Source organism: Oncorhynchus kisutch, linkage group LG4, assembly GCF_002021735.2.
Source record: "Oncorhynchus kisutch isolate 150728-3 linkage group LG4, Okis_V2, whole genome shotgun sequence".
Lineage (NCBI taxonomy): Eukaryota > Metazoa > Chordata > Actinopteri > Salmoniformes > Salmonidae > Oncorhynchus > Oncorhynchus kisutch.
In genome coordinates this window covers 12048428-12063232 of record NC_034177.2, presented here as the reverse complement: position 1 = coordinate 12063232, position 14805 = coordinate 12048428, and the positions used below count along the sequence as shown (strand labels likewise).

General features: G+C 41.5%; 1 protein-coding gene across 1 annotated transcript in view; it reads left to right on the top strand.

Annotated features, from left to right (window-relative positions):
- The window catches only part of LOC109888516 (zinc finger protein GLIS1), a 162470-nt gene that overhangs the window by 128923 nt on the left and 18742 nt on the right, over nt 1-14805 (top strand). Inside the window, exon 8 of the mRNA XM_031822432.1 lies at nt 12430-12616. Within this exon, the coding sequence (XP_031678292.1) occupies nt 12430-12616 (187 nt within the window). The remainder of the gene's footprint in view (nt 1-12429; nt 12617-14805) is intronic.

Genomic DNA, 14805 nt, shown 5'->3' with positions numbered 1-14805 from the left:
ATTGGAGTGGGTCTAGGGTGTCTGGGATTGTGGAGTTAACGTGTGCCATAACCAGCCTCTCAAAGCACTTCATGATTACAGATGTGAGTGCTACAGGGCGGTAGTCATTGTGGCATGAAGCCATGGAATTCTTGGGAACAGGAATGATGGTGGTCAGCTTGAGACATCTGGGGATTACAGACGGGGACAAGGAGAGGTTGAAATTACCGTGAATATGCCTGCCAGTTGATTTGCGTATGCTCTGAGAACACGCCCTGGAATATTGTTCGGCCCTGTGGCCTTGCGAGTGTTGATCTGATTAAAGACCTTACTCACGTTGTCCTCGGAGATCGAGATCACCCAGTCCTCTGGTTCGGCGGGTGCCCTCACGCACAGTACTGTGTTGTTATTGTCAAAGTGTGCATAAAATGCATGAGTTTGTCTGGAAGAGAGGCATCATTCGGTGTATCACAGCTGTGACTTCCTTTGTAATCCGTAATAGACTGTAGTCCCTTCCACATGCGGCTGGCGGTGGAGCCTGTGTAATATGATTCCACCTTATTCCTATATTGTCCTTTTTCTCATTTGATGACTCTACAGAGGTCATAGTGGGACTTTTTGTACTTGTTCCTGTTTTCAGATACAGCCTCAGGGTTGTCTGTGATAGCCCTGTGTGCTGTAGCCCTATCCTTTAGTTTAGAGCCAACCTCTGTGTTAATCCAGGGCCTTTGATTGGGGAGGCAGCGAACCTTCACTGTGAGGACAATGTCGCTGATGCATTTCCTTATGAAGCTAGTGACGGCTAGTAATCGTCGATTTTATCGGCAGTGTCTCCAGAACATATTCCAATAAACACTAGCAAAGCAGTCCTGTAGCATAATCTCTGATTCTGATGTCCATTTCTCAACAGAGCGAGTCACAGTTACTTCCTGTTTGAGCTTCTGCTTGTAGACAGGAAGCATGAGCATGGAGTCATGATCCGATTTGCCAAACGGCGGACGAGGGATGGCCTTGTATGCTTGCTTGTGAGTGAAGTAACAGTGGTCTAGGACTTTATCGCCCCTAGTGGCGAAGGAGACGTGTTGATGAATGTTGGGCATCACGTGTCTTAATGACGTTGAATTAAAATCTCCGTTAACAAGAAAGGCAGCCATCGGGTGCACGTTTTTCTGCTTGTTTATAGCCTCATACAGTTTGTTAAATGCCAGCTTGTTATATTTCTTGTCCTGAGGTAGAATGTAGACAACAGTCATGATAACAGCTGAACACTCCCTCGCGAGGTATGAAGGGTCGACATTTTACCATCAGGTATTCCAAGACCGGTGAACAATGGGTCGAGACATCCACTGCGCTCGAGTCAGTACACTATTTGTTGTTGATGAAGAGACAACCCTCTCCCCCTCTCCATTTCCTTAATCATTTATTGATTTTGTATGAATATTTTCTTTACAACACATTCAACATATCACACTAACCAAACAACAACAAACAAAACCCACATGTAAATGCATGACACCATTGTTCTCTCTCCTATTTTGACTCATTCACATTTTAATACTTTCCTTTTATTTGCACAATTTCATCCTAACAAACAATTTAAATACAAATGTTGCATGTATGGAAGGTCCTGCAACATAATTTTAAGAACAATAAATGTACACTACCGGTCAAACGTTTTAGAACACCTACTCATTCATTGTAGAATAATAGTGAAGACAACAAAACTATGAAATAACTTGTATGGTATCATGCAGTAACATTTCAAGTTTCTTCAAGTGCAGTTGTAAACACCATCAAGCTCTATGATGAAACTGGCTCTCATGAGGACCGCCACAGAAAAAGAAGACTCAGAGCTACCTCTGCTGCAGAGGACAAGTTCATTAGAGTTAACTGCACCTAAGATTGCAGCCCAAATAAATGCTTCACAGAGTTCAAGTAACAGACACATCTCAACATCAACTGCATGAATCAGGCCTTCATGGTTGAATTGCTGCAAAGAAACCACTACTAAAGGACAACAATAATAAGAAGAGATTTGCTTGGGCCAAGAAACACGAGCAATTAGAGCAACATTAGCAACATTAGACCAGTCGAAATGTGTCCTTTTGTCTGGAGTCTAAATGTAAGATTTTTGTTTCCAACCGCCTTGGGTTTGTGAGACACGGTGTACGCGAACGGATGATCTCCGCATGTGTATTTCCCACCGTAAAGGTTGTGTAGGGGAGCTTTGCTGGTGACACTGTCTGTGATTTATTTGAATTCAAAGGCACACTTAACCAGCATGGCTACAACAGGATTCTGCAGCGATATGCCATCTCATCTGGTTTGCACTTAGTGGGACTATCATTTGTTTTTCAACAGGACAATGACACAACACACCTCCAGGCTGTGTAAGGGATATTTTACCAAGGAGAGTGATGGAGTGCTGCATCAGGTGACCTGGCCTCCACAATCACCAGACCTCAACCCAATTGAGATGGTTTGGGATGAGTCGGACCGCAGAGTGGAGGAAAAGCAGCCAACAAGTGCTCAGCATATGTGGGAACTCCTTCAAGACTGTTGGAAAAGTATTCCAGGTGACTACTTCATGAAGCTGGTTGAGAGAATGCCAAGAGTGTGCAAAGCTGTCATCAAGGCAAAGGGTAGCTACTTTGAAAAATATAAAATATATTGATTTGTTTAACACTTTTTTGTTACTAAATGATTCCATATGTGTTATTTCATAGTTTTGATGTCTTCACTATTATTCTACAATGTAGAAAATAGTAACAATAAAGAAAAACTCTTGAATGAGTAGGTGTGTCCAAACCTTTGACTGGTAGTGTACAGGCGTGGCCAAAAGTTTTGAGAGTGACACAAATACAAATTTCACAAAGTTTTCTGCTTCAGTGTCTTAAGATATTTTTGTCAGATGTTACTATGGAATACTGAAGTATAATTACAAGCATTTCATAAGTGTCAAAGGTTTTTTATTGACAATTACATGAAGTTGATGCAAAGAGTCAATATTTGCAGTGTTGACCCTTCTTTTTCAAGACCTCTGCAATCCGCCCTGGCATACTGTCAATTAACTTCTGGGCCACATCCTGACTGATGGCAGCCCATTCTTGCATAATCAATGCTTGGAGTGTGTCAGAATTTTGGGGGTTTTGTTTGTCCACCCTCCTCTTGAGGATTGACCACAAGTTCTCAATTGGATTAAGGTCTGGGGAGTTTCCTGGCCATGGACCCAAAATATCTATGTTTTGTTCCCCGAGTCACTTAGTTATCACTTTTGCCTTACGGCAAGGTGCTCCATCATGCTGGAAAAGGCATTGTTCGTCACCAAACTGTTCCTGGATGGTTGGGAGAACTTGCATTCGGAGGATGTGTTGGCACCATTATTTATTCATGGCTGTGTTCTTAGGCAAAATTGTGAGTGAGCCCACTCCAGGCAATCCTCCAAAAGTCTTCGCCTCACTGTGTGTGCAGATAAACTCACACCTGCCTGCTGCCATTCCCGAGCAAGCTCTGTACTGGTGGTGCCCCGATCCTGCAGCTGAATCAACTTTAGGAGACGGTTCTGGCGCTTGCTGGACCCTGAAGCCTGAAGGATCGGGGCACCACCAGTACTGAAGCCTTCTTCACAACAATTGAACCGCTCTCCTTGAAGTTCTTGATGATCCGATAAATGGTTGATTTAGGTGCAATCTTACTGGCAGCAATATCCTTGCCTGTGAAGCCCTTTTTGTGTAAAGCAATGATGACACGTGTTTCCTTGGGGATAACCATGGTTGACAGAGGAAGAACAATGATTCCAAGCACCACCCAGATTTTGAAGCTTCCAGTCTGTTATTCGAACTCAATCAGCATGACAGAGTGATCTCCAGCCTTGTCCTCGTCAACACTCACACCTGTGTTAACAAGAGAATCACTGACATGATGTCAGCTGGTCCTTTTGTGGCAGGGCTGAAATGCAGTGGAAATGTTTTGGGGGGATTCAGTTCACTTGCATGGCAAAGAGGGCCTTTGCAATGAATTGCAATTCATCTGATCACTCTTCATAATATTCTGGAGTATATGCAAATTGCCATCATACAAACTGAGGCAGCAGACTTTGTGAAAATGTATATTTGTGTCATTCTCAAAACTTTTGGCCACGACTGTATATACTAGGCTGTGTCAGAGCACAAAAAATTGTCAAAGACTCCAGTCACCCAAGTCATAGACTGTTCTCTGCTACCACACGACAAGCGGTACTGGAGCGCCAAGTCTAGGTCCGAAAGGCTCCTTAACAGCTTCTACTCCCAAGCCGTAAGAAAACTGCTGAACAATTAATCAAATGGCCACCCGGACTACCCACTGTATATAGGCTCAATATTGTTATTTTATAGCGTTCGTTTATTTTAATTTTTTATGTAATATATTTTTTTATACTATTATTTATAAATGTTTTACTTTAGTTTATTTAGTAGATATTTTCTTAACTCCGTTTTCTTAAAACACCATTGTTGGTTAAGGACTTGTGAGAAAGCATTTCACAATAAGGTTTCACAATACACCTGCTGTTTTCGGCACATGTGGCAAATACGATTTGATTTGAACATCAACTTTGACTTAAACTCAACTGCCCTGGGTTCTTTCTGTAATTCCAACCCAATTTTTGGGGTATCCAAGAGGAAACCATGGTGTTACAGAGGCAGGAGGAGGCTAGAAGCTATTGTGAATTCCATGAAAGTAGACGATGTGAGATGGTCCTCCCGCTTTTTAACATTCAGAATGTTAACAATATACATGACAATGGCTCCAACTACAAACTAAGCCTCTTAATGTACCGAAATCCTTCTTTAAGAAGATCAATGAAATGATCCCTACATTTAAATGGAATTCAAAGCAATCCCCACATCACCTTAGAGAAATTAATTTAGTCAAAATATAAAGGAAGCATGGCACTTCCAGATATTAAAACGTATTACATATCATATGTAACAAGAAAAACGTGGTACTGGAATTACCCAGCAAAATAACACCCCTCTTACTTAGCAATTGAAGAAAAAATGTCCCTCCACTTCCTACTTAGATTGATAGCATAAGGAATACTACCTGAATATCTGAAAGACCATCCAAAAATATCTGCTTCTTGGAATGATCTTAAAATAGTATGAAAAAAATGAGAAATCTCCTTATGCACCTCCTTTCAAACAAATACTGGAGTAATTCACACATATTCATTAATCACAGACTGGTATTGTGGAGAGATTGGCTACAGATGGGAGTTTGGGCCGTGTCCGATTTGTATAAAGATGGTCAAATGATGGGTCTGAATGAACTAAAGGATATGACCAGCTTTACCAAACATTTTAAAATAATTCAGATTGTACAGGCAGTCAAGTCAGTATATAGAACAATTACATTTTAACATGATTTGAACAAATTGGAAAGTTTCATAAAGCATGTCCGTTCCCAAAAACACCTGGCTTCTAGAGTGTATCAATTCTTAAACTAGAAAACAAGTGGGCTACACCTTCACTTAAGAGAGAAAGGGAGTAAAGATTTGAAGATGAAAATACAATAAATTGAATGGAAAAAAAGGTGGGAAAACTGCTTTAAAAAGTGCTGAGTGCCTAAAATACAAATGGTTCAATATAATACGGAAGTTTACCTACACCTTAGCCAACTACATTTAAACTTTTCACAATTCCTGACATTTAATCCTAGTAAAAATTCCCTGTCTTAGGTCAGTTAGGATCACCACTTTATTTTAAGAATGTGAAATGTCAGAATAAGAGTTAGAGAGAATTATTTATTTCAGCTTTTATTTCTTTCATCACATTCCCAGTGGGTTCAGAAGTTTACAATACACTGAATTAGTATTTGGTAGCATTATCTTTAAATTGTTTCACTTGGGTCAAATGTTTCAGGTAGCCTTCCACAAACTTCCCACAATAAGTTGGGTGAATTTTGGCCCATTCCTCCTGACAGAGCTTGTGTAACTGAGTCAGGTTTGTAGGCCTCATTGCTCGCACACCCTTTTTCAGTTCTGCCCACAAATCTTCTATAGATTTGTGATGGCCACTCCAATACCTTGACTTATTGTCCTTAAGCCATTTTACCACAACTTTGGAAATATGTTTGGGGTCATTGTCCATTTGGAAGACCCATTTCTGACCAAGCTTTAAGTTCCTGACTGATGTCTTGAGATGTTGCTTCAATATATCCACGTAATTATCCACCCTCATGATGCCATCTATTTTGTGAAGTGCACCAGTCCCTCCTGCAGCAAAGCACCACCACAACATGATGCTGCCACCCCCACAACATGATGCTGCCACCCCCATGCTTCACGGTTGGGATGGTGGTCTTTTGCTTGCAAGCCTCCCCCTTTTTCCTCCAAACATAACGATGGTCATTATGGCCAAACAGTTCAATTTTTGTTTCATAAGACCAGAGGACATTTCTCCAAAAAGTACGATCCATGTGCAGTTGCAAACCGTAGTCTGGCTGTTTTATGGCGGATTTGGAGCAGTGGCTTCTTCCTTGCTGAGCGGACTTTCAGGTTATTTCGATATAGGATTTGTTTTACTGTGGATATAGATACTTTTGCACCTGTTTCCTCCAGCATCTTCACAAGGTCCTTTGCTGTTGTTCTGGGATTGATTTGCACTTTTCGCACCAAAGTACGTTCATCTTTAGGAGACAGAACGTGTCTCCTTCCTGAGTGATATGACGGCTGTGTTGTCATGACTTGTGTCATGCACAAAGTAGATGTCCTAACCGACTTGCCAAAACTATAGATTTTGAACAAGACATTTGTGGAGTGGTTGAAAAATGAGTTTTAATGACAACCTAAGTGTATGTAAACTTTCGACTTCAACTGTATATTTAATAGAACTTACTGGACTCCATCTAAAATGTACAAGGCAAAAATGACAACCGATAACAAATGTTGAAGATGTACAGTACTTTCGGAAAGTATTTTTCACATTTTGTTACTTTACAGCCTTATTCTACAATCGATTAAATTGTTTTTTTCCCTCATCAATCTACACACAATAACCCATAATGACAAAGCAAAACAGGTTTTTAGAATTTTTGCCAATGTATAAAAAAAACTGTGGCCTAGAGTTTTTTACACTATGGTTGCACATGTGACATTCTTGTAGAAATTAGGTAAAACGGATTTAAGTTTGCCTGCATTAAAGTTCTTGGCCACCGCTTCTGTATGAGAATTTTCTTGTTTGCTTGAGTGTAGTATTAGTGCCAGCATCCGTTTTATGTGGTAAATAGACGGCTACAAAAAATATAGATGAAAACTCTCTTGGTATATAGTGTGGTCTACAGCTTATCATGAAGTACTCTACCTCCGGTCGAGCAATACCTGGAGACTACCTTAATATTAGACATCACGCATCAGCTGTTATTGACAAATAGACAGACACCCCCTGCCCTCGTCTTACCGAACATAGCTGTTCTGTCCTGACGATGCACAAAAAACCCAGCCAATTGTATATTATACATATTTCAGCCATTTCTTAGTGAAACATAAGGTATTACAGTTTTTAATGTCCCGTTGGTAGGAAAATCTTGAACGGAACTCATCCAGTTTATTATCCAGTGAATGCACGTTGGCTAATAGAACGGATGTGAAAGGCGGATTCAAAAGTTCTCGTCGGTTATAAGTTTGTTTGATAGGCCCAATCTTACTCAGGAAAATGTCTTTCTTCCTTTTAGGACCTGAATTATAGTTTTTCCGGATACACTGCTAGTGCACATAACTTCAACTGCTTCAAGTCCATAGGTCCATGTCATTATGACAGGCTACAAGTCTGGCTATGCCCCAAGTGTCATCTACAAACACCAACATAACCCTTCAGAACCCTCATAGAACCCCCTAAAATTCACAGAGAATCCTGACAGAACTCACACAGAACACTTTCAGAATCATCACAGATCCTTGTTAGAACCGTCACACTCACAATCAAACATTTCTCAGTTCCGTCACAGAACCCTCTCAGAACCCACATAAAAAACCCATATAGAATCCTCACAGAACGCTCCCGGAACCGTCCCCAAACGCTAAGGGAACCCCTGCGCCGCTGAGCCGAGCGATGAAATTGAAGAAATCACAGCCATTATTTGTAGAATGTTTTCTGGTCTGGCAGCAGATGTTGGGGCTGAAGGGGAAACCGTTTAAGGTCTGTGATTGATGATTTGGGGGTAATGAATCAAGCTTGTAACCATTTCAAAGAGCTGTCACACAGGCCCTTCTTCCACTTGAGCACAGCTGGGGGAACAGTACTGCAGAAACCAGGAGCAGTCCTCTCCTCACCGCCTCACTTCCTCTGGACACTGGGAAAGACATTACAGACAGGACAGCGAGGAGAGATTTACAGTACAGGAGGAGCAGTGGGGAGCAGAGGGGGCTGCTGACTGGAGTCTCTTGCCCCTCTTAGGCAACCTGAGAGCCCCAGGATGGAACTCAGCTGACCCCTGGGCAGAGCTGAGCTGAGCTCTTTCAAGTGGAGCTCTCAGCAGAACATTCAGCTGTCATTGGGATTTTTCATGAGCTTCTCTCTCACTGTTACAATGGTGATGTGAATCACCATCCAACAGGACTGTTTTTTGATGCTCAGAAGGCAACGTCAGACACATTTAGACTTCTACAAGTACTAATGGGCTGGCACACACACACGCACACACACATGCACACACACACCCACACACAAATCACAAGCCACAGAGCCTGCTCTCTCACCTCCACTCAAGTCTTATAAAATCTTCTCATGAAGTCTCAATACTATGCTTTGTAAGAAATAGCATTGTATTCAATAACGAAGCATTTCAAGTGGAACTGACAGAGTTTTAATTACTTTGCAGTTATGAAACAAACAGACTATCATAAGAACAGTCATGAATATCAAATGCCCAGTTTATGCTTCAAAACCAACTTTATAAGAGGTTTTAAAAATAAGATCTATTTAACTCTAAATTCCATGACGTACACTAAGATATTGTTGGCAGAATAGATGGATGCAGTTCAAAGCATGATTAAATAATTCACCAATATATTTCTTTGTAGTCCCAAAAATATTGCTATCAGGTTGTAAATCACAGCTGGCCTGGTACATTGTTTGCTGCCTCCATTCAGGATGCACTGGTTCAGTTTCAATGACTCAATATTTTGAACAGAAACGGACAAATGTAACTAAAGGCTTGGAATGTCAATACAATCCAACTAGCAAGGGCAATGATCACAAGTCAGTCGTAATGTAACTAAAGGCTTGGAATGTCAATACAATCCAACTAGCAAGGGCAATGATCAAAAGTCAGTCATAGCGTAGTTAATAGGGCTGGCACACACACGCAAGTATAAATGAGTCAATGGTTGATTCATCTACTTTATGAAATTACAGCCTGATGTGCTCGGATTGGTGAATTGAACTTCAATTACGCTTCTTTCTTATGTCAGGTTTACAGCGCGCAGCGGAGGAAAAGTGTACGGACATATGCCACAGGCCCAGCTAGGTTAATAAAATGTTGCGGTCTGGCTTTGGCTTTTAAGCATCACAATGAATAACCAAAAAACTAAACCTGCAACAAAATGCCATGCAAAGGAGAAACATGTAGGCAGGCCTATTACAGCAACATTTGAGTAGTAGGCTAGCTATTCAACTACAATACATTGAGTGCACCATACAACAATGCTGTATTCAACCGCACCAGTGATACATGCAGAGGGTGGTGCGGCCTGGCCAACGCATCACCAGGGGCAAACTACCTGCCTTCCAGGACACCTACAGCACCTGATGTCACAGGAAGGCCATAAAGATCATCAAGGACAACAACCACCCGAGCCACTACCTGTTCACCCCGCTACCATCCAGAAGGCGAGGTCAGTATAGGTGCATCAAAGCAGGGACCGAGAGACTGAAAAACAGCATCTATATCAAGGCCATCAGACTTAAATATTTTTCCATCTAATATGTATATATTTCTTAATTCCATTATTTTACTTTTAGATGTGTGTATTGTTGTGAATTGTTAGATACTACTGCACTGTTGGAGCTAGGAACACAAACATTTCGCAGTAGCATCTGCTAAACATGTGTATGTGACCAATACAATGTGATAAGTGGACATTATAAAGGGCCATATTTTTTTCTAATAAAACAATGGCCCGTTTGAGTTGCAGTTGCACGTTTTTTGTAAACACAAATGTGTTATGTCTATTTTGTTCAATATGGCTTGTGCGCTGATTGAGTTTGACAGCCCTAGGATAGCGTACCAATTTATGTAGCTAGCAATTTTTTTTAGCAAGCTAAAAACGCGGAGCCTAACGTTAGCTAGCTGCTGGGAGGATGCCATGTCATTGAAGAAATGAGCGAGTGACCGACTTTTCGCCTCATACAGTGCATTCGGAAAGTATTCAGACCCCTGACTTTTTCCACATTTTGCTACGTTACAGCCTTATTCTAAAATTGATTAAATATAACTTTTTCTTCATCAATCTACACACAATACCCATAATGACAAAGTGAAAAACAGGTTTTTAGAAATTGTAGCAAATGTATAAAAATCCTTATTTATTATGTATTCAGACGCTTCGCTATGAGACTCGAAATTATGTTCAGGTCCATCCTGTTTCCAAGGATCATCCTTGAGATGTCCTACAACTTGATTGGAGTCAACCTGTGGTAAATTCAATTGATTGGACATGATTTTGAAAGGCACACACCTGTCTATATAAGGTCCCACAGTTGACAGTGCATGTCAGAGCATAAACCAAGCCATGAGGGCGAAGGAATTGTCCGTAGAACACCGAGACAAGATTGTGTTGAGGCATAGATCAGGGGAAGGGTACCAAAAAATGTCTGCAGCATTGAAGGTCCCCAACAACACAGTGGAAGAAGTTTGGAATCACCGAGACTCTTCCTAGAGCCGGCCACCCGGCCAAACTGAGCAATCGGGAGAAGGGCCTTGGTCAGGGAGGTGACCGAGAACCCGATGGTCACTCTGACAAAGTTCCTCTGTGGAAATGGGAGAACCTTCCAGAAGGTCCAGAACCATCTCTGCAGCACTCCACCAATCAGGCCTTTATTGTGGAGTGGCCAGACGGAAGCCCTCATCCTTTATAAAACCCTCTTAGCCCCCCCCCCCCCCCCCATCGGAGAAACCTACTGCAGTCATCATCCTCCACATACAACACCAGTTCTGCTAGTCACATTCTGTTAAAGGTCCCCAAAGCACACACATATCCCTGGGTCGCTCCTCTTTTCAGTTCGCTGCAGCTAGCGACTGGAGTGTTATCTCCATCTCTTCATTCAAAGACTCAATCATGGACACTTTCTGACAGTTGTGGCATAGTCATTTACAACAATAACAATGTCTACACTGTATTTCTGTTCAATTTGATGTTATTTTAATGAACAAACAAGGATATTTCTAAGTGACCCCAAACTTTTCAACGGTAGTGTGTGTGTGTGTGTGTGTGTGTGTGTGTGTGTGTGTGTGTGTGTGTGTGTGTGTGTGTGTGTGTGTGTGTGTGTGTGTGTGTGTGTGTGTATATATATATATTTTGTAATAAGTAATACAGCATTTGTTTTTTTGTGTTTTGGTTGTTTCTGTTTTAGTTTCAGGTTCGTGGTGGAACCCTGTTCTTAGAGGGGGGGTGATGTCCCTCCCACTCTGTCTGCTGGGTTCTCCTGTTTGGTAGCTTGCTTATTGCAGAGCTGGGGAGGATGTCAGCTGATGTGGTACACCTGGGCAGGCTTGACCTGTAGGCTATAAAGGGTGGCACATCAGCAAACACACTCTCTCTTCCCTGACTGGCAGGCTGGCTTCCACCACCTTTTGGTTTTTCTTTTGTTTTCACCATACAACACCCTCTCCACTCATCCACACACTGCACATACTACTGATCCTACAGACGTCCACAGCTCATGTTACATTTTTGTACTTATTACTATTTAGTTTAATAAATGTATTCCTTTTTACATTTAAGTAATGTGTGGTCTCCCTTTGCTGTTATGAACTATAAGCCAGGTCATAACACTATAGAATGACTTATTATATGTCATTCCCAAACATCTTATGAATTTATGAAAAAGTGAAAATGACCATATGTAAGTGCTCGCTTCTCAGAAATTGTAAAAAAATAAAATAAAAAGTGTCACATTCTTCCTGGGGGTGTATATGAACAGATTTTAATAAGATTTCATGTTGCTAAAACGCTGTCAGTTCCACTCTAAAGGACAATCGAGGCCAGCCCCGTTGGCAGCATAAATAATGTACTGTAAATCACAAACAGCACAAAACAGAACATTCTATTTTTCAAAACCCTCTCTGATTGGATGATCAGTTGTCAAAACAAAAGCTTGTTGCTATGAAAAGCCATTTAATTTGGAACATGGCTGAGCAAGGACCTAGAGTTAATTCGGCACATTTTGTGAATTAACTTTGTTTGTCTTTCAGGCCTGTACACTGGCTCCAGCACCCCCCATCACTGTGTTTCGATGGAGCTCCTCTCCCCAGGACCAGCCCCCACCACTGGCTCAGCCTCTGCCCCTGATCTGCCCCCCAGGCAGTCCCGCCTGGAACGGGACCTGAGCAGCCCGCATTCTCTGTCCCCTCTGTCCACCATGGAGAGCACACGCGATGGGTGAGTTCCCTACTATACATACACTACTGTTACATGTAGTTCATTAGACACACACTCAGTTGGGTATACCCTTGTTCAGTGGCATCAATTCAGCTAAACCTAGGGTATGCCATGTGGGTTGTGGGGGGGTTAGAAGTAGAAGCTTATTTACTGCATTTCTACACAATTTAAAAACTCTAAAATGCTATTTGGAGAACAGCAAAAATGAACTAAACTGACCCCATCTATTAACTATCACTGCAGTATTAAGTTTAACGGTAGGTCATAATAAATTGACTCATTTGCTTGTGGAAAGGCGCATACAATGCAACGTGAAATAGATGCATAATACACGCTATGAAGTCACTACAAGGCCAAGTTAAAGGGCCGACATCCATAGGCGGTTTTCCTGCTGTAGCAAACTGGCTCAAATGAATATCTTTCATCTGTATGACGTCGACCTAGCCTGGAGAAGGGAATTATTGACTCAAACTTTCCAGTGGTACTAATCAATGATAAAGACAGTAAATATGCACACACTCACTGCAGATATGTTGCTTATGTTTCATTTAAAGTTGACTGGATGAAATGTGTTCTTAAAAAATTGTACATTTTTCACTCTGATAATAACACTACGACGTTCAGGCATGTATTGTTCAGAACTGTCTGTTTTGCTCACAGTGATTGAGTTATATTATTAGCCTAAATTATGACTATGCAATCTACTAATGACATTAAGAATAGTAGCCTATCTTACATTAGTCTGTAAATGTGATGATATGCATGCAATCCGTTATTATAAATGTGCAATTTTATGATGAATAAATAGCTTTCCCAAACTTTAAACTCACCTGATAATTAATGGATGAGGTCAATTTTGTTTGTTTTTGCTGTTCTCTAAATAGCATTTTAGAGTTTAAAAAAAAATTGTGTAGAAACTTCCCCAAAAATCAATCACCCCCTCCCCCCCATACATTCCTGTAGCTTCAGGCTTATAATAATGTCCAAGTTTAGGCTGATGAAATAGTATCTCCCTCCAGAAGGGCTCTGGGTCGGTGGTCAGCTGATCTACCTCTGGGATGTGATCGTCATTACAGGACAGCTGTGTTGTCATCACTGTGGGACATCACAATGTCTTCATCGATAAGATCATGCTGATCCCAGCACAGTGTGGGGACACTTGGGAAATATAAATTATTGCTCTGTTGTGTGTCACCCAAAATCAGTACAATCCCTATATTGGTGCAAAACCCAATCATTTTAGCAGTCTTAATCCAAACCCATGCCCTATGTCCCAAATGGCACCCTATTGCCTATGTAGGGCAATTATTTTGACCAGCGCCCTTAGGGAACCTCATAAGGCTCTGGTCAAACGTAGTGCACTACAGTATGTTGGGAATAGGGGTCAAAAGTAGTGCACTACAGTATGTAGGGAATAGGGTAGCATTTTGGAAGCGGCCATAGCGATGAACCTTCAGATAAAGCATGTAGGTCAGGATGAGGTCACAATGATGCAGCCAATAATATCCACTATTTCTGGCATTGTGTCCAATGATCCACAGGTCCAATTGAGTCCCCACTGGGGGTGACAGAGGACTCCCAATGACCTAACCGTTTGGCCCACGATTATACAAAGGATTCAAAGATAAACTGTCAGAGCAGTGTGGCGCTGACTCCTCTTGTGTTTTTGTGTAGCTCATTAACAGCACTTAACCTTTTAGTTCTTTAAACATGTACTCCATGTTGATTTAGCCCTGTCCTTGCGAACTGTTACCACGTTTATTTGGCATGTCACACAACAGTGTGTCAACTAGTATTTATTAGAGGCGAAGTTCTAACCAGATTCTCTTTTTAGAAATACATGTTGGCTGGAAAATAACAATATAGTGGTATAATACTACAATACCTATTGTCTTTTATTATGTAGAATGATAGGACACTACTAACCAGGTTCCCCAATGTTTAGTATAGAGATGCTATGCTAACAGAGCGCCAGCTACCGTCTGTTTGATTAAAGAGGGACTGAGTCCTGCTGCAGATTAACAAACACATTTCACACTCTGGTTACTCACTGTCACTCACTCACTGGGTTTACTTCAGTTCCTCTGATCAGGTCCAGTGTTTCCTCTCGCTCTCTCGCTCTCTTTCTCTTAGCATGTTTCCTATTAATGTCTACGAGAACCAGCAGAGCACAGTAACAAAGCCAACAT